This window comes from Platichthys flesus, chromosome 2 (genome assembly GCF_949316205.1).
Source record: "Platichthys flesus chromosome 2, fPlaFle2.1, whole genome shotgun sequence".
Lineage (NCBI taxonomy): Eukaryota > Metazoa > Chordata > Actinopteri > Pleuronectiformes > Pleuronectidae > Platichthys > Platichthys flesus.
In genome coordinates, this window is record NC_084946.1 from 29634638 (window position 1) to 29660900 (window position 26263).

Sequence of the window (26263 nt, forward strand, 5' to 3'; positions counted from 1 at the left end):
CCTGAGGACTCACTGATTGGTTGCTTGTGGTCACCGGAGGTTTCCCATTGGATGAGCATCAGTTGTGAGCAGCGACTTTTCACCACAAACTTGAGCCGAGAGGAAACGAGACGTTCTGAATCAGAGGCTCTTCACCGGAGGAACCTGGAGATGAACAGCTTCATGCTGTCGGGCCAGTTAGCATGTTAGCATGTTAGCATGTTAGCTGACGATGAAACATTGAAACACGACTTCCTCATCTTCACCAGATTCATCCTCTCGTCAGGTTCAAGTGTTGTTGATAGAACTCAACGTTAGCTTAGCATTTGTACGAGCATCAGGCAACACACAGATTTCCTTTGCAACATGCTTTTCAGTACACACACTGTTACACACTGACACACACTGTTACACACTGACACACACTGTTACACACTGACACACACTGTAACACTCTGACACACTGTTACACACTGACACACACTGTAACACACGGACACACTGTTACACACTGTTACACTCTGACACACACTGTAACACACGGACTCACTGTTACACACTGACACACACTGTAACACTCTGACACACTGTTACACACTGACTCACACTGTAACACTCTGACACACTGTTACACACTGTAACTCACTGTAACACACACACACATTCACACATTGTTATACACTGTAATACACTGCAACACACACACTGACACACAGTTACACATTGTAACAAACTGACACACACACATTCATATATTGTTATACACTGTAATACACTGAAACACACACGCTGACACACACTGTAACACACTGTAGCACACACTGATATACGCTGTAACACAAGGACACACACCCTTTATCTGAACCACAGTCACAGAACGACAACAGAAACACAAAACGACTATAAAGAGACGCACAACGGGCACAAAGAGACTCGTAAACATTACAACAAGTCACAAAATGACCAGAGCGGAGAAGTGAACAGATAAAAACTATGTGACTGAAATAAACAAGAGTCAGAGAGTCACAGACGAGTGAGAGCTCCTGCATATCTGTGATATATGATTAATCATATCTGTGATATATGATTAATCATATCTGTGATATATGATTAATCATATCTGTGGCTGATTAATCATAAATGAAATCCAGCTGTCACTTCTGACTCAAAAGTTCAACGTGAGAAAGTTCATATCTAAAGAATCTGATTGAGGGTGGAAGATGGAAAAGATACAAATAAAGATCTAACAGGAGGAGGAGGAGAGGGGGAGGAGGAGGAGGAGGAGGATGAGGAGAGGAGGAGGAGGAGAGGAGGAGGAGGGGGAGGAGGAGGAGGAGGAGACAAGAGGAGGAGGGGGAGGAGGAGACAAGAGGAGGAGGAGGAGAAGGAGAAACCGCAGATAAAAGGAGGAGGAGGAGGAGAGGAGGAGGAGGAGACAAGAGGAGGAGGAGGAGGAGGAACCGAAGACGAAAGGAGGAGGAGGAGGAGGAGGAGGAGGAGGAGGAACCGCAGACGAAAGGAGGAGGAGGAGGAGGAGGAGGAGGAGGAGGAGGAGGAGGAGGAGGAGACAAGAGGAGAAGGAGGAGAAGGAGAAACAGCAGATGAAAGAAGGAGGAGGAGGAGGAGAGGAGGAGGAGGAGGAGGAGAGGAGGAGAGGAGGAGAGGAGGAGAGGAGAGGAGGAGGAGGGGGAGGAGGAGGAGACGAGAGGAGGAGGGGGAGGAGGAGACAAGAGGAGGAGGAGAAGGAGAAACCGCAGATGAAAGGAGGAGGAGGAGGAGGAGGAGGAGAGGGATGAGCTGTTCAGTGTCCGGTCGCTCTCAGTCTGTAACGACCTCTCTGCCAGTTCACCGCTCTGTGACCTCACTCAATGAGACGGGTTAGGTTAGGGCTAGGGTTGTAACCCGTTCCTCCTGCAGCAGACATTTTAATTCGGCTCATTTGAGAAGCTGGAAGGAAGGAACTCTGATTATTGTTCTAATAAATCCTGTGATTGGCTCCGGAGAAGTTCTGGTTCTGGTTCCCTCTGAATAATGGATCCACCGTGAGGAGGCTCTGTGATAAATGGTGTCGGAGCAGCAGACACTGCGAGGACAGGGACAGATGAAGCTGTCGTCTCCTCACCTCGTCTGATAGGTTCAGTGATTTACTGGAGAAGCTGTGGAGGCTGTGGGAGTGTTGGGGGGGTGATGATGAGGATCTGCTGAAGGAGGTGGAGGAGAGGAAGGAGATGATGGATGAGACCTGAGTGAGAGCAGCGTCATGAAGGTGGGTCTGTGTTCTGATTGGACCATATGCTGTCCTCTATTGTATAAAGTCATCCAGCGAGGGTAGGTGAAGCTGATCCATTATGTTATTAGTCTCCTATTCCCAGTTTGTCTCCTATTCCCAGTTTGTCTCATATTCAAACAGTGACTGAAGCTCAGTCCCATGAGGATCCTCTCCCAGGACACACACATTCTGATGGAGCTGAACACAACAACACAACAACACATCAACACAACAGGATTCACTACATGACATGAACCAGTGTGTTCCTGATGGTGGAGATGTGAGGACACATGTTGTGTGTCCAGAAGTCTGGTTGTGATCATAGTCCTCGATCAGCTGACACCATCAGGACAACCACTGACGGGTTCAGTCTCACACTCTGGAGTTGTCTCATTGTCCTCTGTCTTTCTTTTGTGTCTTTCTGGCTGTTTCTTCACCTCTCTCAGTCTCTCACTCCATCAGCCCCTGACTTTTTCTGTCACTGCTTCCTCTCTCTCTCTCTCTCTGTCTCTCTCTCTCTCTGTAAACATGTACTTGACTCTGAGATCTGCCCAGAACCCATTAAGCATCCACAACAAAACCATTCTCTCTCTCTCTCTCCCTCTCTCTCTCCCTCCCTCCCTCCCTCTCCCTCTCTCTCTCTATCTGTGTTTCACAGAGATTGCTGCTTCACACAACAACAGGGACAATGGACCTGTTCTCAGTTACTGTCTCCAGTGCTGACGGTTCCTCGTTCTAACCCCCCCCCCCCCGGTGGGCTGGGCATGTTCATGTTAATCTGCAGCTCGGGGACGTTCATGGAGCTGAGAACTGCTGCTTGTGGAAGTGATTGTTTGACTCGTTCTCCTCAGGATCACAACAGAGACTTTGTTCTTTTTTTAAATCGCTTCAGGGAAATGATTTCACCAGATTACTGAGTTTACACTGAACTCAATGAAAACTGAAGCAACCACAGAGTTCAGGAACCAACTGGAATTATGAGCTGCACCATTATACATCTGGTCCTCCTTCAGAACCACTGTGAGGCTGCACTGACAATAACAGAGACCTGTTCTAACCCTAACCCTGACCCTAACCCTGACCCTGACCCTGACCCTGACCCTGACCCTGACCCTAACCCTGACCCTGACCCTGACCCTGACCCTGACCCTAACCCTGACCCTGACCCTGACCCATGTCCTGAACGCCTGTTCCTGCTCGATGTAGCTCTGTCAGGCGACTGGAAATCGTTGGAGGATCAGTCGGAGTGAGCGCTCCTCACGTTCATTTGTTCCAAAAGGAAACATGTGATGAGAAAACCCTGAAGCTCTGGAGACATGGACCCCCCCCCCCCTCATCGTCGTGACGTCATGTGACATCGTGACGAGACCAGACACAGTTTAGACAAGATCAACAAGTGAAAGCTCTGATGCTCCTCTGTTCTCGTAGAGAGGAACCTGTGAGTTCAACTCCCTTCTCAGCACCAGGGGCAACCAGAGGTCATTGTGTCGACTCCCTGAAGGAGCAACAACACTGAGAAGTTCCCTCTCTATGTCTTTTGTGTTTTTCTCTGTAGCCAAAGTCTGTGACAGAATCTTCTCTGCTTTGCCAATGTCTGAGTCAGACAGATTAAACATTAAAAGGCCAATAATCCAGTGGGCGGAGCCAGGAGACGGAGACGGGTGTCTCTGAGAGACGAGGGAGACGCAGATGAGACGCGAGCAGGAGACTTGATGTCCAGATGAGGATCAGTTTGACCGAGTTACTGACACAAGCTGGTTTTAACCTTCTGATCGTGCAGGACTCTGGATCCTGAGATCAGGATTGTGCAGGACTCTGGATCCAGGGATCAGGATCGTGCAGGACTCTGGATCCAGGGATCAGGATTGTGCAGGACTTTGGATCCAGGGATCAGGATCCTGCAGGACTCTGGATCCTGGGATCAGGATCGTGCAGGACGCTGGATCAGGATCGTGCAGGACTCTGGATCCTGGGATCAGGATCGTGCAGGACTCTGGATCCTGGGATCAGGACCAGGCTGGTGATGCCTGTGAGTTAAAGTGAAGTGAATTTGTAGAATATTCCAGAGCTTCTGTATGAAACACTTATTTATGCAGCATCACACTGTGTTGCCCAAGGGATCAAACCACTGACTGTCTGGATATTGGACGACCCACTTTACCTCCTGAGCCGTCTCTCAGTACCACACAGTGACAGTAGCAGAGTGACGAGCCTCGACAGGAAGCTGGTTTCAACACGCGCCTCCTGGTGGCTGTGACAGAAACTTCTGCCTTAGACGAGAAAACGTGACGACAAGTGACGGAACGACGACACATTCAAACTGACAACAAGTCGACAACTGAGACTCACAACATGTGTCGGCTGTGTGAGGTCATCAGGCAAGGACGAGCCTGGAGTGAAACCAGTGCTGCCACTTCCTGTCTCTCTGCTTGTCACTGGCTGAGGGAATCCCAGGCTGCTCCCTGCCAAGCTCGTTAGTGAAACACAGCTCGCTGACAGAGGAGGGAGGATGTGAGGAGGTGTGAGGAGGTGTGAGGAGGAGTGAGGAAGTGTGAGGAGGTGTGAGGAGGTGTGAGGAGGTGTGAGGAGGATGTGAGGAGGTGTGAGGAGGTGTGAGGAAGTGTGAGGAGGAGTGAGGAAGTGTGAGGAGGTGTGAGGAGGTGTGAGGAGGTGTGAGGAGGTGTGAGGAGGATGTGAGGAGGTGTGAGGAGGTGTGAGGAGGTGTGAGGAGGAGTGAGGAAGTGTGAGGAGGTGTGAGGAGGTGTGAGGAGGTGGGAGGAGGAGTGAGGAAGTGTGAGGAGGTGTGAGGAGGTGTGAGGAGGTGGGAGGAGGTGTGAGGAGGTGTGAGGAGGTGTGAGGAGGTGTGAGGAGGAGTGAGGAGGTGTGAGGAGGTGTGAGGAGTTGTGAGGAGGTGTGAGGAAGTGTGAGGAGGTGTGAGGAGGTGTGAGGAGGAGTGAGGAAGTGTGAGGAGGTGTGAGGAGGTGTGAGGAGGTGTGAGGAGGAGTGAGGAAGTGTGAGGAGGTGTGAGGAGGAGTGAGGAGGAGTGAGGAAGTGTGAGGAGGTGTGAGGAGGTGGGAGGAGGAGTGAGGAAGTGTGAGGAGGTGTGAGGAGGTGTGAGGAGGTGTGAGGAGGAGTGAGGAAGTGTGAGGAGGTGTGAGGAGGAGTGAGGAGGAGTGAGGAAGTGTGAGGAGGTGTGAGGAGGTGGGAGGAGGAGTGAGGAAGTGTGAGGAGGTGTGAGGAGGTGTGAGGAGGTGTGAGGAGGAGTGAGGAGGAGTGAGGAAGTGTGAGGAGGTGTGAGGAGGTGGGAGGAGGAGTGAGGAAGTGTGAGGAGGTGTGAGGAGGTGGGAGGTGGTGTGAGGAGGAGTGAAGAGGTGTGAGGAGGTGTGAGGAGGTGTGAGGAGGAGTGAGGAGGTGTGAGGAGGTGGGAGGAGGTGTGAGGAGGTGTGAGGAAGTGTGAGGAGGTGTGAGGAGGTGTGAGGAGGAGTGAGGAAGTGTGAGGAGGTGTGAGGAGGTGTGAGGAGGTGTGAGGAGGAGTGAGGAAGTGTGAGGAGGTGTGAGGAGGAGTGAGGAGGAGTGAGGAAGTGTGAGGAGGTGTGAGGAGGTGGGAGGAGGAGTGAGGAAGTGTGAGGAGGTGTGAGGAGGTGTGAGGAGGTGTGAGGAGGAGTGAGGAAGTGTGAGGAGGTGTGAGGAGGAGTGAGGAGGAGTGAGGAAGTGTGAGGAGGTGTGAGGAGGTGGGAGGAGGAGTGAGGAAGTGTGAGGAGGTGTGAGGAGGTGTGAGGAGGTGTGAGGAGGAGTGAGGAGGAGTGAGGAAGTGTGAGGAGGTGTGAGGAGGTGGGAGGAGGAGTGAGGAAGTGTGAGGAGGTGTGAGGAGGTGGGAGGTGGTGTGAGGAGGAGTGAAGAGGTGTGAGGAGGTGTGAGGAGGTGTGAGGAGGAGTGAGGAGGTGTGAGGAGGTGTGAGGAGGTGGGAGGAGGTGTGAGGAGGAGTGAGGAGGAGTTTGTCACTGGACAAACTCCCAGCAGCCACCTTGGCTGTCTCCATATGTCCCTGTGCTAATTGTCTTCCTCTGCTAAGACAAACTGTGAAATGATGTGAGATGACTCGTCCAATGGACGCCTGAGGGCGGCTGGTCGGGGGGGCGACAGTCCAATTACAAGGTGAAGAAACATGAGGTGTCAGAGGAGGATGTCTGACTCTGAGCAGCTCGGACACAAACACCCCCGGCTCCATTAACCCGTCAAATGTCTCGTTGCTCTTCTTCTTCACGTCTCGTCTGTATCGTTCTCATCTTCATCAACAATATAAAACACCTGCAGCAATAACCACTTTACAAACGAATCAAGATTCAAACGAAGGGAAACGTTCATATTTAAACTGTAATAGGAGGAAGTAGTGCACCTCGTGAACCAACAGAGGGCGCTCACTGTTACTAATGGGACATTCTTTTACTACGAGAATGCAGGAGGCTGGTGTCTCCTAACCCCCCCCCCCCCCCCCCCAAAAACCGTCCTGAGGCATGACACCGATTGAAAAATTCACTCCAATAGTGTGTCAAAGAAATCCCGACAATGTTCGATTGTTCCAATGAATCCTTGTCACATGTTCCTGACGTGTTCTTGACATGGTCCTAGAAGATGAAGACGTCTGAAACACAAGGAGGTTCCAGGTCTTCTGATGATGAGGGCCGACCCTGGTGTGGATGAGATGTAAACAACAACACTGATCTTTCCGCAGCAGAGTTTATACGTCATGTCCCGCCTCCTGCTGCTCTACAGGCTCCGCCCCTCGCCTGGACATGTTCCTGTTTGAACGAGTCGGACCCGACAACCTGCTGCTGCTGCGTTTCGTCTCCTGTCGTCTGGAGAATCAGAACCAGCTTTACCTTCCATGTTTACATCCGATGAGGTTTAGAAGTTCATCTCTGCTGTGTGTGATCAGAGAGGGAGAACTGAGACGGGGGGTCTTCCTCCTCCTCTTGGATCAATGTGGGAGGAGCAGATACTTCATTTGTCTCCTCAGCTGTTGGATTGTAAACAAACTGAACATAAATTCAGCTTTTCCCCAGAAATGATTCAAACTACGGCCGAGTGCACGAGGTGTCAGACAGGAAGTTCTCACACATTCACTTCTCTGCTGTTATTAACATAAGAGGCTCCTTATGAATCTGAACCAGGACAAAGTAGAATAAGGCATCTGAGATCATTCAGAGGAACAAATTAAAATAGATTTAATTTAATATATTTGACAGGCAACAGCACAATGATTGTAAATGAGCCAGAGTTAGCTCAACTCATTTTACACTTCATTAGGACAAACAGTCTTTTTATTTTTCAGTGTAATCCCAACACAACTGTTTCTTAAGTAGTTCTACTTCCTGTCCGACCTTCATCCTCTCCTGTCTCCATGTCTGGAGAACGTGTCCCGACCTCAGGTCAGACAGTTTGATGACATGCAGATGATCCCTCAGGGTTGTGTTTGTGAAAAGGTCCAGAGAGAATCACAATCCTTCACTTTCTGTTGCACTGAGCCCAACGTTCACTGACACACAAAGAGCCAAACACACACACATAGACACACAAAGAGCCTAACACATAGACACACAAAGAGCCTAACACATAGACACACAAAGAGCCTAACACATAGACACATCAAGAGCCAAACACACATAGACACACAAAGAGCCAAACACACACACATAGACACACAAAGAGCCTAACACACAGACACACACACACAGACACACAAAGAGCCAAACAAACACACAAAGAGACACCAAGAGCCAAACACACACACACACAGACACACAAATAGCCAAACACACACACACAAAGAGCCAAACACACACTAGACACTAAATCCTTTAAACAAAATCTCAAACAACAATGTTCCAGGTCTCATTCTCCACCTGTTCAGGTCCCTGGACTATCGTCCGGTTGAAGAACGTCTCCGAGGACAGAGACACGTGGGACAGACACTGAGCTGCAGAGGACAGCTTTAGGTTTAGTGACACCTGTGTTAAAGACAATACAACCTGATCCTGACTGGTTGGTCTCTGGCTGCTGTGGTGGGAGCCCAGTGCCATGGTCTCCCTGTGATATATATTAATAATCCACAGTCGAGAAGTGACACTGAAGATAAATCACTTTAATATCGAGAGAAAACATATCAATAAAAGAAGAGAGAGAATAAGATAATGTTGCATCGGAGAGAGCGAGAGAGAGAAGTGGGGGGAGGAACCAAATTGTGTTGAGTTTGTGTCGTTATCAAGAAGTCGTATGACTGTCAGCATCACTCGCTGCATTCTGGGAAAGGAAAACCTTTCCTTTCCCATTCTGGGAAAGGAAAACCTTTCCCAGAATGCATTGCACGCCAGAGACAAAGCTAACGAGCTCTCGGGTGCAGCTAACGATTCTACAGCGCCAACAGGAAGTGGTCCTCGGACCCGAGTGGGACGGAACAACGCGACTCTCTGATTCAGGTTCATGACGAACATCCGTCTCCAGCCGTGAGACACTGGTCCAGATCACTGGGGACCAACCTCAGGACAAATCAGCTTCTAACAGGCGACAGGACTCAAGACAAACCATCAAGTCTGTAAAACTTTGTGGGGATGGAACCTCACTCTAACGCTTTGCTCAGAGGCTGTGGCAGCAAGCTGAAGGAACGGTTACTCAAGTAGCTTCACATCTAATCCTCCAGATCCTGTGGGTCTGGATTATGAGGCTCTGCTCAAACAGCGCCACCTGGTGTTTGCTCAGCATCAGAAACAGTTGGTTCATCTCTTGATGAGAGAGAGATGAGACGAGCCATTAGCAAGTGAAGAACCACAGCTGCACCAGGACGATCCCACCAGACATCAAACTGGTTTCACACCAAAGATCAAACTGGTTTCACACCAGACATCAAACTGGTTTCACACCAAAGATCAAACTGGTTTCACACCAGACATCAAACTGGTTCCACACCGAAGATCAAACCAGACATTTAGATTTGTTCTCAAGTCCGATTGAATCACTCACAATGGTGACAAACATGACACAAACCATGTGACACACACCATGTGACACACACCATGTGACACACATCACCATCATCACTCCCATCATATCCATGTGATCATATCTGGGGGAGGGATGAAGTTGGAGCCTGGACGAGCAACACTAACATGTTCTACTGTTGCAATGAATCAATAACTTCATTATTAATATCGAGAGGAACCCTAACCCACTTTCATTATTGATTCTTTTGCTGAATCTTGTTTCAATGAATAAATTGTGAAACGTTGGACACTGAAGGACGAGCAGGTGACTTCTGATTATTTGTGTCTCATGAAACTTTATTATGAAGAAGCTTTGTGTTTTGTTGTGTTTTCCTGTGGGTTTGTGTTCCTTTTTTTAATTGTTGCTTTGTGTTAAATTCCCAGCCCAGGCTGCAGAGGACAGACGGGTGGAGATGAAGGGGACAGACGGGTGGAGATGAAGGGGACAGGTGGACAGCAGGTGTCAGTGCAGACATGAATGGATTTTAAAAATCAGCGCTGGAGCATTATCGATTTATTCATTTAGGTATTTTTGTTTCATTTGAAAACCAAAGAGGGAAACAGGTCTGATTGGTTCACAGCACAGCAGAGGAATCTCCATGTCCCTGTCTGATTGGTCGAATCCGGTGTGATCACACAGGAACTCTCTCATCCTGCAGCCGCCACTCGTCAATCATTCAGATTCATGACGACTGACAGCTGTCCCCTCAGCGTCCAATCAAACGGCCTCGTGTGAGGCAACAGCCAATCAGTGACACTGATATGCATAATCAGTATTTAAAATCCAACACGAGGAAATGTTCCAGAAATGATGATGAATAAAAATCATCTTAAGAAATAAATCGTCATGTGACTGAACAGCTGATCATTGGTGCGTTCCATTTGAGCGACTGATCCTCTGACTCACAGAGATGCATTGTGGGAACTGTTGTTCCTCTATAATCTTTAAGCTCTTGACCTTCTATGTGCCGACCCTGGAGATAATATATATAACCATTTGGTGCAAAACAAATAAATTGAATTCACGTGATGTGAATGAAAGTAAAGACTGAATACCTCGTCCTCCGCTGGGAGAGAGAGAGGAGACTTGTCCTCGCTCGTCCTCTCGCTCTCCTCATGGGCCGCTGTGTGTGTGTGTGTGTACATGTGGGATAAAGAGCAACACTCACACTCACTCACACACACACACACACAAGGCTGGTGTTAAACAGCAGCAAATGAATCACGACTCTGAATTAACGCGCACGGTCCGACTGTTCGATGTCCAATTAGGACGGCGTTGTCCTCCTCCGCTCGTCCACAGCCTCACAGGCTGGTTCATCAGAGTGTTTGTCGAGCACTGATCAGGTGTGTGAGTCGGAGCTCCAACAGAAACACAATCAATGTCAAACTAATTGATTACACGTACTTCATTAAATTCAGATTTAATGAGTTTATAATCAAACCTCCAGGTTAATTCAATTCAGATCGAGTGTAGCTGGTCAACAGCTGCACACACTGTGATGATGTGACATTACATCAACACACAGTTTGTGTTCTCTTGTTGTGTTTTCACTCTGCACTTTACCAGAATCTCCACCAGCTGAAAACAGAAGCTGCTGGTGTTTCTACATCCTGCAGGAGAGACGGGGCCAAATGTCCTGATGTGAAAGTGATCAGGGGCCTGAGGACCCGACGTGGACGTCCCTGCACCTGAGGACCCGACGTGGACCTCCCTGCACCTGAGGGCCCGACGTGGACGTCCCTGCACCTGAGGACCCGACGTGGACGTCCCTGCACCTGAGGACCCGACGTGGACGTCCCTGCAGCTGAGGGCCCGACGTGGACGTCCCTGCACCTGAGGACCCGACGTGGACGTCCCTGCACCTGAGGGCCCGACGTGGACGTCCCTGCACCTGAGGGCCCGACGTGGACGTCCCTGCACCTGAGGGCCCGACGTGGACGTCCCTGCAGCTGAGGGCCCGACGTGGACGTCCCTGCACCTGAGGACCCGACGTGGCAGCCCTGCACCTGAGGACCCGACGTGGACGTCCCTGCACCTGAGGACCCGACGTGGACGTCCCTGCACCTGAGGACCCGACGTGGACGTCCCTGCACCTGAGGACCCGACGTGGACGTCCCTGCAGCTCAGGGCCCAACGTGGACGTCCCTGCACCTGAGGGCCCGACGTGGACGTCCCTGCACCTGAGGGCCCGACGTGGACGTCCCTGCACCTGAGGACCCGACGTGGACGTCCCTGCACCTGAGGGCCCGACGTGGACGTCCCTGCACCTGAGGACCCGACGTGGACGTCCCTGCACCTGAGGGCCCGACGTCCCCTGCATTGTGTCCCTCAGACGGAGACGCAGCCTCCTCAGCCTCAGACTGTCAGCAGCAAGGTACTCGTCTTCTCTACTTTTCTTTACGGTGAGATGACTTCCTGTAATATGTATCTGTGGGGTGGATTGTGTTGATGTTGTGTTAGTTCACTGGACAGTGTTTGTATTGAATTCTGTTGTCTATGCAACACTGGAGCAGTGATTTAGATCTTGTTGTGTTGTGCTGATGAGATTAAAGGTTAGGGTTAGGGATCTTGTGAACTCTTGCTGACGTCTGTCCCTACAGGAGTGTGTCCTGCAGCCCGGAGCGTCTCCGGCTCGATCTGACGAGCAGTGAAATGTTTCAGAGCTCCTCTCCGGCAGAGCAGCGGGGATTCGCTGTGAGAGAGCAGCCGCTGCAGTGGCTCAATCTGCATGTAAGACAGAGAACAAAGCATAGAGGGAACCACAGAAGCCATTGCTGGAGTCCCAGCAGATATGCAGAATGATCATCTGGGACGGAGCCCCGGCTACGTGCTCTCATTAATGATTTCATTATTTTTATGAGCCGGTACGTCAGTGTTTGAAGCCTGTGTTTCCTTTTTGTCTTGTTCTCTCATTATACAGCGATGTCATTATAATTTCACCCCTTTATTCTTCTCATCCACTCTTCATTGTGCTGCTGTTTCAGCTGTTTATGTAACGACTGTTTGCCGAGAAGATTTCACTGCTCGTCAGATCGAGCCGGAGACGCTCCGGGCTGCAGGACACACTCCTGTAGGGACAGACGTCAGCAAGAGTTCACAAGATCCGACTTTGAATGCAAAACCCAAAACCTTTAATCTCATCAGCACAACACAACAAGATCTAAATCACTGCTCCAGTGTTGCATAGACAACAGAATTCAATACAAACACTGTCCAGTGAACTAACACAACATCAACACAATCCACCCCACAGATACATATTACAGGAAGTCATCTCACCGTAAAGAAAAGTAGAGAAGACGAGTACCTTGCTGCTGACAGTCTGAGGCTGAGGAGGCTGCGTCTCCGTCTGAGGGACACAATGCAGGGGACGTCGGGTCCTCAGGTGCAGGGACGTCCACGTCGGGTCCTCAGGTGCAGGGACGTCCACGTCGGGTCCTCAGGCCCCTGATCACTTTCACATCAGGACATTTGGCCCCGTCTCTCCTGCAGGATGTAGAAACACCAGCAGCTTCTGTTTTCAGTAACAAGGTGTGAACCTGCTGTAACAAGGTGTGAACCTGCTGTACATTACATCAACACACAGTTTGTGTTCTCTTGTTGTGTTTTCACTCTGCACTTTACCAAGACAATAAAACCTTGTTACTGCAGGTTCACACCTTGTTACATAAGGTTCACACCTTGTTATAGCAGGTTCACACCTTGTTACTGCAGGTTCACACCTTGTTACATAAGGTTCACACCTTGTTACTGCAGGTTCACACCTTGTTACATAAGGTTCACACCTTGTTACTGCAGGGTTCACACCTTGTTACAGAAGGTTCACACCTTGTTACTGCAGGTTCACACCTTGTTACAGCAGGTTCACACCTTGTTACAGAAGGTTCACACCTTGTTACTGCAGGTTCACACCTTGTTACAGAAGGTTCACACCTTGTTACTGCAGGTTCACACCTGTTACTGCAGGTTCACACCTTGTTACAGAAGGTTCACACCTTGTTACTGCAGGTTCACACCTTGTTACTGCAGGTTCAAACCTTGTTACAGAAGGTTCACACCTTGTTACTGCAGGTTCACACCTTGTTACAGAAGGTTCACACCTTGTTACTGCAGGTTCACAACTGTTACTGCAGGTTCACACCTTGTTACAGCAGGTTCACACCTTGTTACAGAAGGTTCACACCTTGTTACTGCAGGTTCACACCTTGTTACAGAAGGTTCACACCTTGTTACTGCAGGTTCACACCTGTTACTGCAGGTTCACACCTTGTTACAGAAGGTTCACACCTTGTTACTGCAGGTTCACACCTTGTTACTGCAGGTTCAAACCTTGTTACAGAAGGTTCACACCTTGTTACTGCAGGTTCACACCTTGTTATAGCAGGTTCACACCTTGTTACAGAAGGTTCACACCTTGTTACTGCAGGTTCACACCTTGTTATAGCAGGTTCACACCTTGTTACAGAAGGTTCACACCTTGTTTCTGCAGGTTCACACCTTGTTACAGAAGGTTCACACCTTGTTACTGCAGGTTCACACCTTGTTATAGCAGGTTCACACCTTGTTACAGAAGGTTCACACCTTGTTACTGCAGGTTCACACCTTGTTATAGCAGGTTCACACCTTGTTACTGCAGGTTCACACCTTGTTATAGCAGGTTCACACCTTGTTATAGCAGGTTCACACCTTGTTACTGCAGGTTCACACCTTGTTACAGAAGGTTCACACCTTGTTACAGAAGGTTCACACCTTGTTAGAGCAGGTTCACACCTTGTTCAGGGTTACCCAGATATCTATGACACTTGTTAAAAACATGTGTCAAAAGAGACGAGTTGAAAAAGACTGAAATCTAAATGTTTTATTGTCTTGAAGATTTAAATGTAATGTTTTAGTAAAATTTGTTTTGTTTCTCTTTCTACGTGATTATAAAAGTTCTGTCGGTCGATTAAATGTTAGTTTTCCTGATACAGAACATTTCCAACAGCTGAATGAAGATGAATGAAGACGTCACATGACGTGATCAATCAAGCTGTTTTAAGAAGAGGGCCTTTTCCTTCACTATTCTTCTTCTTCTCTAAAGTCGTCTCTGTTCATCCTCCTCTTCCTGAGCCGTCCTTAATGAGAGTCTGATGAAGACACAACAGGAACAAGTTCTGATTTTAAGTCCACGTAGAGACACGTCCTGCTGAGACACTTCATTCACTCAATTTAAGCCCAAGGAGGAAAAGCCTCTGAGAAGTAAATCAATCCAAACGCTTGTTTCTCTGACATCTTAACAAATCTATCAATATAATAAAGGTTGTGTAACAACGTTCTGGTTCATCCTGAATAATTCAGGAGTCCAGTTCTGTTCATTGATACGATAACTCCTGAGGAGACCAGGACCTGGAACACTGAGAATCTTCTCATCAGTTCAGAGCTGGAGCTTCATTCACAAGCGTTTGATTGGCCGCACACGCTTCATTCCATTTCCTTCATTCAGGTCCTTTTTAGGAAAGACGTTCTCCTGCTCCTCTGAGGATATTCCCTCTCAGTCTGATAGAGACTCGTCTCAGCTCGTTACCATGAGGCGTCGAGGAGCCTGATGATGGACGAGGATTTGTTTCACCATCCTGCAGCCGCTTCAGTTCCTGTGTTTGTGTGATGATTCTATTTGATTCTACTTTATTACTGATGCAGCTTCACTCTCACAGTTTTCTGATGGAACTTCATTCATATTCATTATGATAGATTAATGGTCCAAGGACAAGCGTCCCAGAAGCAGGGACATCAGCAGAGGAAGTTACACCAGATGGTCTTTGTCTTCTGCTCTGCAGCAGCTTCTCTCCCACCTGGAACACCCTGAACTCCACTGGAAGGAGTCAGCTGCGGGGGCACTTACACAAATGTAGGTCACTGTGTATCCAGGTTGTGAGTCTGTGTGATACAAACATGTGGAGTCTGGAGACACGGAGGAGAAGCTTCACTCAGTGGGGATGTTAGATAATCATCAGAGTTCAAATCCAGCTTCCATCAGAACAACTGAGGAATAAGAGAATCAAATATAAAGAGCTTTTAGAGCAGATGTGAAGCTCTAAGGCCAGATTCATATATTATATATTCAACAGAAAACGTTAATCATTGAGGGTACCCCCCCCCGTCCATGGTTCTCAAACAGCAGCCAATCAACAGTTACATGCATCCCATTTGTAAACATAAATATAATTTAAAATATACAATTATAAAAGTTGTTGAACTGTGGAAATAAATAAAAAGAATCTGAGGGAAGAGTCTGAGTTTATTTGATTTAACGTAGTTTTTAAGACGTATTGAAATCAAACTGAAGTTCAGGCTGAAACTGAAAGTATTAAAGGTGGAACACGTGGAGAAAGACCCTGCTGGTGAATAAAGGAATGACCGTGAGTGAACAGCTGCTAATGCTAACGTTAGCTATGTAGCAACGGCAAAACTTACAGCAGCTTTAATATGAGATTCAAATAGATCTGGAGAATTAACATATTTAAAAACACGTTCCTGAATTAACATAAACCTTGGGTAACGATCAGTCTAAAGATCACAGAGCTCAGGTCACTGCTGTAACCACCAATAATAACAAGCTCATTTAAGAAGAAGAAGAAGAAGAAGAAGAAGAAGAAGAAGAAGCAGATTTAACTCCCCAGTATCGATATCAGCATCAGAAGTTCAAATCAGTCAACAACCAACAAACAGACGGGGTTCATGTCACCAAGGAGTTAACATACTAAAGAACTCATAACTCACAATGGAGCATGTTTAACGTCACGCAACACTTTTTACACTAAAGACTTCAGACACTGATCCTGACATGTTCCTGACATGATACCAACATGTTCCTCAAGCATCACGCACACACACACCCACACACACACACACATACACACACACAGTGCAGGCTGTGGAGGAATCTGCTTCATCACCTTCAAAGGGTGAAGCATGAGGAAGCTGCTGGTGGCAACGAAGATGAGGGTTAGGATGAAGGTGATGCAATTGATGAAAATGATGAAGATGATGAAGATGATGAAGATGATGAAGATGATGAAGATGATGAATAAGTCACCACACTAAACTGTGTGAACTGAGAATGAGGAGGATGAGGGTGAGGATGTGGATGAGGATGAGGATGAGGATGAGGATGAGGATGAGGATGAGGATAAGGAGGATGAAGAGGATGAAGAGGATGAAGAGGATGGAAATGATGAAGAGGATGAAGAGGATGGAAATGATGAAGAGGATGAAGATGATGAATAAGTCACCACACTAAACTGTGTGAACTGAGAATGAGGAGGATGAGGGTGAGGATGTGGATGAGGATGAGGATGAGGATGAGGATGAGGATGAGGATGAGGATGAGGATGAGGATAAGGAGGATGAAGAGGATGAAGAGGATGGAAATGATGAAGAGGATGAAGATGATGAATAAGTCACCACACTAAACTGTATGAACTGAGAATGAGGAGGATGAGGGTGAGGATGTGGATGAGGAGGAGGAGGAGGATGAGGATGAGGATGAGGATGAGGATGAGGATGAGGATGAGGATAAGGAGGATGAAGAGGATGAAGAGGATGGAAATGATGAAGAGGATGAAGATGATGAATAAGTCACCACACTGAACTGTGTGAACTGAGACAGAGGAGGATGAGGATGAGGATGAGGATGAGGATGATGAGGATGATGAAGATGATGATGAAGATGATGAACAGGTCCCACTCTCTTACCTGGAAGAGGCGCAGGATGTTGGCCACCATGATGGACACGGAGCTCGCAGACGCTCCCACCACACCGACAACTTTCTCCGGCTTCACGAACAGCGGCGGTTCCCCGTTGGTGCACCTGACGTCCGACGTGTCCTTCTGGATCAGCGCCTGCACGAACGTCAGCGACTGCTCCAGGGCGTAGGTGTCCCGGGAGCACGTGTCCAGGATCCGCGCGCCCAGGGTGACGTTGGGCAGCAGCTCCTCGTCCCCGTTGATCTGATCCAGGGCGTACATCATCGCCTCCAGCCGGTGGATCCCGTTCTCCTTCTTGATGTCCCCGCACGGAATCCCCGGGACCCCCCTGGCGTGCACCGGGAACAGCCCCCCCAGCGTCACGTCGCCCTCCACCCGGATCGAGTGCGGTGCGTAAACCTCCTGAGCGCCCGCCAGGTGCAGGACCCGCAGCAGCCACAGGAGCCGGAGCGCCGCTGCGGGTCCCGGGGAGCCGGCCGCGGCTCGGTCCATCGTCTGCTCCGGTCCGCACCGCACACGGGAACCCGCACGACCGCAGCAGCGTCACGCACTTTCACGAGACTTTCACAAATCCCCCGAGTTCCTTCAATCCTCCGCAGCCCCCCGCTCCACACGCACACGCTTCACACGCACGTACAACACAACCTCCGCCGCTCATTCACCGACGCGTTCTCCGTGTGCGCAGCGCCGCCGCTGCCGCTGCCGCCGCCGCGGCCGCACCGCCGCGCTCGCTTGTTGCTCGAGCTGCCATCACATCAGATGATGAGAGAAGGAGCAGGGGACCACACACTGATGTTCACACAACACCACACACACCACAGGTTCGATTCCCTCTGACTGATCACTGGAGGAGCAGGGGGATAGGGAGGGGGGAGAGAGACGAGACGAGGAGGGAGAGGGAGAGAGAGAGAGAGAGAGAGAGAGAGAGAGAGAGAGAGACAGAGAGAGAGAAAGAGAGAGAGAGAGATGAGATGACACGAGGAGGGAGAGAGAGAGAGAGAGAGAGAGATGAGACGAGGAGGGAGAGAGTGTGTGTGTTTTCTGTTTGTGTGTGTGTGTATGTGTGTGTATTTGTCTGTTTGTGTTTGTGTGTGCATTTGTCTGTTTGTGTATGTGTTTGTCGGTGTCTATGTGTGTGTGTGTGTGTGTGTGTGTCTTTATCTGTCTTTGTCTGTTTGTGTGTGTGTGTGTGTGTGTGCAAAGTAACAACAGGTGAAATGGAGACAGAAGCAAGACAAGCCCGAAACAGGACATGTTGTTAACGTGGTGTCCACAGACACCTCCTCACTGCTTCTCCTACCTGACTCCTTCTAGTTCTTGGTCCTGCTCCTCCTCACTGCTGGTAGCATGAGGAGCTAAATGCTGCTCCTTCTCCCTGACTCCTCCTTCTTCTGGGTTCTGCTCCTCCTCATTGTTGGTAGCATGAGGAGCTACCTGCAGCTCCTCCTCCCTGACTCATACCTGTGGTCACATGAAGGTTTGTGTCTCCCAGCACAGTGTCCAGAGCCTGGAGGAGACACCAGGAGACGCCAGGAGACAGTAGAAGAGCATAAACCCAGCAGCAGGTATCTGCTCCTTTGAGGAGGAGTAACAGGAGGAGCACTGCTCTACAAAACGACCTCCATGAGGAGACATGAGCTCACAGCTCCATCCACCAGAGAACACCAGGACCAGCAGGTCCACCACTGGAGCCTGGTTCTCCTCAGGGATGAGAGCTGGTTCACACTGAGCTCATGTGACAGGTGTGAACCAGTCAGGAGACGAGAAGCTGCCGTTACTTCATCTAGACCCAGGTTGGTGGATCAGTGAAGGTCTGAGGAGGCAGATCCTGGGAGAGGACTGAAGGTTCTGGTCTCTGAGAGAGAGAAAAGAGACACGCCCCCTGCAGGCTGAACATTGAACTGCACTCTGCCAGTGTGAGACATGGACCTGAAGTGTTCTGGTGATTGAACTCAAAGTCGGACTCCATCGTCCTGAACGAGCAGAAACCAGATTCTCTTTGTCGTTCACATTTCAGAGAATGAAATAATAAATATTTCACACATCATGAATGATGATGATTCACTGAACCTAACGGCCATTAATCAGAATCCTTCTTTTTAAAGATCTGCACCCCCGACCTGCGGATCAACCCTGAGTCCACGAGTAGAGCTGCAACTCACGCATCACTACTGTGTGTGTGCGTGTGTGTGTGTGTTTATTTATTGATGTATGAATGTGCAGCTCAGTTGTCTATTAAGTGTGGCATCCTCACTTCCTGTTCAACAAGTCGCGGACGCCTGACCTCAGCGTTTCCTGGGGTCTGATTCGTTGTGTTGACGACCAGCTGCTCCAGACTAATTATCTCCTCTCGTCCAATCAGAGGCAGCGGATCGATGCCTCGACTGGTCTCATCCCTCATGTCGCTCACAAAGTCAGAAGTGCAACAGCGATCTTTAATCGAGCCCACGTGGAGGCTGTCATTAGTAACCACTGAAGTCAGAGAACAGACACACTTTTCATGATAGAAAAGTGTTTTTACACCAAACTCAGAGAAATGTTTCACGTTGAAGAAACCTCTGGACAGAACGAGGGACCTGAAGCTGGAGCAGCTAGATCCGCCCAGGAGGCCACCGGGAGGCCACCGGGAGGCTCCGGGAGGCTCCGGGAAGCCACCGGAGGGCCACCGGGAGGCCACCGGGAGGCCACCGGGAGGCCACCGGGAAGCCACCGGGAGGCCACCGGGAGGCCACCGGAAGGCCACCGGGAAGCCACCGGGAGGCTCCGGGAAGCCACCGGAAGGCCACCGGGAGGCCACCGGGAAGCCACCGGGAGGCTCCGGGAAGCCACCGGAAGGCCACCGGGAGGCCACCGGGAGGCCACCGGGAGGCCACCAGGAGGCCACCAGGAGGCCACCAGGAGGCGCACTGTCTCCAGTCTCCAGACGTTTGAACACCTCACTGGAGACACGTCATGTCAGCTGCTTCAATGATAACACATCACGACTCTGCACCGATGTAACACAACCTGTTTGACTCATGTGGAGTTAGGAACAGGAAGTTGATTCTTGTGAACAACGATGACACAAACTGGGAATATGAAACCAATTCAATGTGATTGATTGATTGATACATAATATAAAGATTATTACTGTTTGTGAATCAGCATTAATCCAAACATCATGAACTACACTTATTCTTTGTGTCACTAAATTAATATAGTTACCTTTAACTTTCCACACATTGTGTGTTCAGTCCCAACGTGCTGACCTCTGTCTCCTCACGAGTTCACTAATTTAATGCATAACTTCATTCTGAATCAGGAGCCTCAGAATGTTGTGTGATAGCTGTTCATCCGCTGGCTGACATTTCCCACAGTGAAGTGATAATAAGCATAATTGATCAGCAGCACATGTGGAAGGAGGTGGATGTTGGAGGAGGCTGAGGTCTTATCTTCACACACGAGCTGTATGTCAACTTCCTGTTTACGGCTTGTTCATAAACAACTCCCAGCCTGTGGAGATTATAAACATGGATTCTCCAAGGAGGAAGAGTGAAGTCAATCTTAACATGTTTGTGTTTTCAGCCGCTGCAGCGTTAGGCTACGACTTTAATTTCAAATAATAGATTCAATTCATTCTGATTCTGTGACTCAGAGTTTCCGAGACGCAGCTCAAACTGGAACCCAGTCCGTCCCAGTGACCATCCCCAGTCGAGCATGGGTCAGCTGACTGAGGGCGTCCGAGTCGGAGAGAAATGACCTCATCAGCGTTTACGTCTGTTCAAATGATTTTACAAAAAAAACAAAGCAGTGATAAAGTGCATTCAAAAATTCTAATTCATTACTTTGTCAAAAGTCTTTAATAACAACACTTTGATATAAACATTGTTAAAATCATTGGAAATGATTTACTTCCTAAAGGATTAGGATCAATATGCGTCAGACTCCATCCACTGATCTCAATATCAGGGGTTCCATGTGTAATGTGTAGTTGAAATGTTGTGTAATTATAGTATAAGGAGTCAGACGTCAGCAGTTAAACATGATGAGCACTTCACAGTTTGTTAGTCGCTGTAAATTTAATAAATATGCAGATGTATCTGAAGTTTTATTGGACGTTTGATTTTGCTGGTTCCTCTGGGATGTGTCCAGGAAACACAGCAGCTGATGTCTATTCTTCTAACTTTTTTCTTTTTCAGCTAAAATCAGGAAGTTCCAAATGTTTTGTGTCAGTTCTGGTTTCATATACAAAGACAATATGATTCCATAACCCAGATGCATTCTTCTTATTTATGTTGACAGCCCGATCAGCAGGAATCGCACACAGCGCGACAAACCGCTCACTGCTACTGGTTTATAATGTGGTACGACCGCCTGCTGGGGGAGGAGCCTCTGAGGTCTGATGTCACTGACCTGGACGCGAGTCAGATTCTCTGATGAGGTTCACGACAGACTCACAAAACTCATCCTCACATAGAAAAGGTCACGATACAGAGCTTTAGCAGTTTCATTGATCACCTAACCTGCATGATACACACACAGACACAGACAAACACACACAGATTCACACAACCACACTAACACACACACACACACACACACACAGGGATTCTTCAGCAGTTTAATTATCAGCAGTAAAAGTACTGGTTCTGTAGTAAATTGTCTCCAGTGACACTGGGATGCTTTCTACTGATATTGTATTAATATCAGAAACAAGTTCCTGATCTGAGTCTGAAGATGATCGGTGGTTGTGTTGCAGCGTGGTGGTGGCTGGTTGTTGGTCGTGATGGTGTTAAAGTGTGGTGGTTTTTGGTTGTTGGTTGTTGGTTGGTGGTTGTGTTGCATTGTGGTTGCTGGTGAGCTGTGTTTGTGTTGCAGCGTGGTGGTGGCTGGTTGTTGGTCGTGATGGTGTTACAGTGTGGTGGTTGTTGGTTGTTGGTTGGTGGTTGTGTTAGAGCATGGTGGTGGCTGGTTGTTGGTCATGGTTGTGTTAAAGTGTGGTGGTTTTTGGTTGTTGGTTGTTGGTTGGTGGTTGTGTTGTATTGTGGTTGCTGGTGAGCTGTGTTTGTGTTGCAGTGACTGATCAGCTGCCTCGTGCACAGCTGTGTGTGTGTCCACCTCCTGCACTTATCTCATGAATAAGTAATGTTTTAATAGTGGGAGGTTGTTGTACTGTGTCCATTCCATCAACAGCTTCACACACAGACACACACACACACACACACACACACACGTCTCATGGCTCTCAGACCGAACGCCTGCATTATTCAGGAAGTGGTTCAGACGCTTCTTGGCTTCAAACACTGATGAGGCTCAGCTGCTTTGAAATATTCATCAACTCTTTGTAATAACAGCAACATGTGAGCAGAGAGCAGAGGAGGGTTCCTGAGTCGAGGCAGCTCTCAGCCAACAGACGACTCTATGTCATTAATGCTATCACTGTTAGTATGTGTGTTTACACATGAGAAAGATGGAGCAGAAGAAAGGAATCCTCGAAAGAAGCTGCTTGACTGCCCGTCATGAAAGTAAAGAGGAAAAGAGAAGAAGGGAGAAGAAGAGAGAAGAAGAGTCGGAGGTTCAGAGGAGGCTTCACTCAGACTTTAGATCAAGATGAGGACACGTCTCCACCTCCTGAAGAAAGGAAGCTGAAATATCTCATGTAGACGCTCTCAACCAATCCTGAGCCAGACTCAGCTGTCAATCATGACGTCTCAGCCAGTTGCTCTATCAAATAACTGAGGGACAGACGGATGGACAGAGAGGACGTGACAGCTGAGGACATGAACTGGAACAAATGTACAAACTAAACTAAGTAACGTTACCGTCCGTCTGTCACAGAGCTGAGAGACTTTGTCTTCAACAATCCAAAGACTGAGTGGAACCAGAAGATCTGAGTGGAACCAGAAGATCTGAGTGCGACTGAGAACCTGTTTCTCTCCTCTGCTGTGAAAGTGAGAAGCTTTCTTCTTCTGCAGCTTTCTTCCAACACGACTCTTCACAGCTGAATAATAGCAGCATGATCATCCGGAGAGAAACGAGTGGAGCTGGTGTTGTGCAATAGTAGTAGTAGATTTGACGTTGGCTAATTATTAATAATTAGCTATTATTAAAATAACAATTATTTATCAAAAATAATTAAAAATTATAAAGCTATTAATTAAGAATAGTAACACAATTAATTAGAAATGATACGGTTATCCATTAATAATAGTTAAAATAATGAATGAAAACAATACAATTATCAATTAAGAATAATACAAATCTGTAATCATTGCTTATTCTCGCGGGGCACCACCCTGGTTACAGGGACCAACAATTCAATCTTTAAATATCAGTTTCAATGATATAAGTTATATTAATAATCTCAATATTTAATATTAATGATTATATAATAAACAATGAAGGGTTTTAAGTTCGAGCACAGGCTATAGTAATCCAGCTGTATTCACATACATATGCACAAATAATCACAGAAATACAAATACTTTAATTACAAAAGCATTTATTAAAAAGGGGAATAAAGTTAATGTTATTTCAATGATTCTTCATTTAACAAACTCTAATATTTCAAAGATGGAAACAGCAGCAGCAGCACTTATCACACATGTAATACGGAGTATCTATGTGTGTGTGTGGTCGTGTGTGTCTGCCTGTCTGTGTGTGTGTGTCTGTGTGTGAGAAAGAAAAGGGGGAAGGCGTAATGACGAGGTCACGTGTTGACGTCCTCTGGCCGAATTCAAGGTGATGTTACATTCAAGTACTTTCAAGATGGAGGTTACCTAGTGAAGCCACGTTGCGAAGAGAAAAATGGCTGCCGGTCACTGACCTTAACAAAGGGGATCTTTAAGACAAAGGGATTTCTTATCTTGTGGTTTTGGTGCCGAATGGCGTCGAGATGTATAAATGCTCTTTAAATCTAGATTTCTCCATGTAACATGAAATGTATAAATGTAGGTCGGGACGTGTGTAAAAACAGGTTTAGGAGAAAAGAGAGAGAGAGAGAGAGAGAGAGAGAGAGATCAGGAAACATCAGAAACATCGTCAGAGACAACTACTAGCGAAGCAGACAGTCCAGTTACGTGAGATTTATCTTTTAACAGATGTAAATCTCCGCACAATCTCTCTGACGGTAACACGTTAAAAGGAAGCGCCGGCTCGGTGCCGCGCTCTTCTCAAAAACACAGTAAACAAAGGAACCGGATGTGACGTCTCGGCCCGCCGTGTAGCACGGCTAAAAACAGATCAGTGATCTACAAACAAACATACAATCAAACAAATGACACGCTAAGTATTTAAACTAGTCTCTGCCCAGACAATAACGCTGTGTTGCTTGCGCATGGGGCGCGGGTTTTCCGGAAGTCAAGTGAATGTCTCGTTAAACCTCAGGAAGCGTGCTCGAACGGCGGATTCCTGGAAAACAAATCAGTGTCCTGGCCTCTAAAGCGGTGCTCCGGTGGGTCTCGTGGTTGCAACGGAGGTCAGCGCTGGGCCGAATCGAGCGAACTTCTCTTGCTCTTGGAACGGAATTCTGCTTCGTCTCTTCTGCAAGGAATGAACAGCGGTGACGCAGCTGTGGATTTGGAAAGAAAGTCTCTGAGCTCGGCCAGCGAGCGAGTTCCTGTGCACGGCCTTTTCAAGTTTAAAACAAAAATAGTCTCTATCAAAGTAAGACGTCGACTGATTAAAGAAATAAAACAAAATGAAATTAAAACAAACGTCTGTAATTGCTCCCTAAAAATACCTCCGGATCAACTAACTGGAAAGGTCAGCTCTATCTTCAGGGAATTGGGAATGGGCAGCGATTATTGATGTCTCAGTGGCTTTATTCTACCTGAGAGGTCCTGCCTCCTTGAGGTGCTGGTCATGGGATGATGCTGGCTTTTAGCCAATTGAGTGTCAGAGGTCAAAGGAGAGTGGGAGCGGCCAGGAGCACAGCAAGGGTCCTAAAGGCTCCCCAGGACATTTTCCAACCACCAGGGGGAGATTCTTAGGCCTGCTGGAGAATGTTTTCCCTCAAAAAGTTTTACAATCCTTTGTCTCACCGTCGGCTCCAGTGTCTGGTGCTCAGCCTCTGGACTCTGGCCCAACACTGGAGACAGATCCTCACCAGCATCTGGTTTGTGGATGGAATATTTTCAAAAAGGGGCAAAGTCATATTTGAAGTTCATGTTATTGATGTGAAGTATGTTTTGTTTTGTGACGTCGACACTTCACTTGATTAAAGACTTGATATAAAACTGTGTCCGGTCACATGATGTCTTGATAAAATGAAACATTAAATAGCTGTGAGTGCTCTGCAAAATTTTCCTCAGATACATTTATAAATATATATATATATATATATATATATTTATGAATATATATATGTAACATCCTGAGTGCGATTAAAGGGAGATTTAAAAATGAAATCCCTTCAGCTTTATCCCAGCAGCCTGTGATATTAACCTGCCGTCGTTTGGATCTAATGTTTCAGATATTGATTCCTCCACAGAACGACTTCAGTTCACAGTCAGAAGCAGAGAAGACGATGGAGAGTAAATATCTGGAAGAGATGAATAATAAAAGCTCATGTGATGAGGTTGTTATTGATTCTTAAAGTCTACTGACGGGCAGCACTGTGGGTAATTAAACCTGACTCAATCACACCTGCTACCTGTGTTAGGGTTAGGGTTAACCCATGTAATATAATGAGTGTGTGGCAACTGTTTTATTAACCAATCAGGTCACAGCCTCGTAGCCTTGAGCAGCTCGACCAATCAAAAGAGGAGAGTCCAGTTTCTAAGTGGCATTAAGTGAAAACTGGGAATCACAGTTTTCCCTTAACCCTAACCCTAACCCTAACCCGATCCATCTAAAGTCAAATCCTAACATTTAGAAGAGTCATTCTTCTTGCAGTAGAAAGTCGAGGACTCAATCCTCGTCCTCGTGTTGACCCCGGGAGAGGACTTCTCTTACACACGGTGTCGGGCGGGGACAGAGACATGGTTCACATCCGGTTCCAGAGTCTCAAAGGAAGATCCTGGTTCATCCTGATGTCACAGACCAGGACTGGTTCTGTGTGAAAGGTTCTGGTCTTGTTAGCAAACTGTACAAGTTGGTGTGAGTTGAGTGATCTTCATCTTCTGCTCACAGGAGTCTTACTCATGTATCTGAGGCTAAACCAGCCTGACAGCTAAATGACGTTCAGACCAACAACATGTCTGATATTGAAAAGGGAAACTCTTTTATAGCTGTCTTTATAGTCAGAGA

General features: G+C 47.8%; 1 protein-coding gene across 2 annotated transcripts in view; it reads right to left on the reverse strand.

Annotated features, from left to right (window-relative positions):
• grm7 (glutamate metabotropic receptor 7) overlaps positions 1 to 17855 on the reverse strand; it is a 59133-nt gene extending 41278 nt beyond the window's left edge. For both annotated transcript variants that reach the window (XM_062409895.1, XM_062409902.1), the window contains exon 1: positions 17024 to 17855. In XM_062409895.1, coding sequence (XP_062265879.1) covers positions 17024 to 17527 — 504 coding nt within the window. In that variant the 5' untranslated portion in view covers positions 17528 to 17855. The remainder of the gene's footprint in view (positions 1 to 17023) is intronic.
• Between the last annotated feature and the right edge of the window lie 8408 nt (positions 17856 to 26263).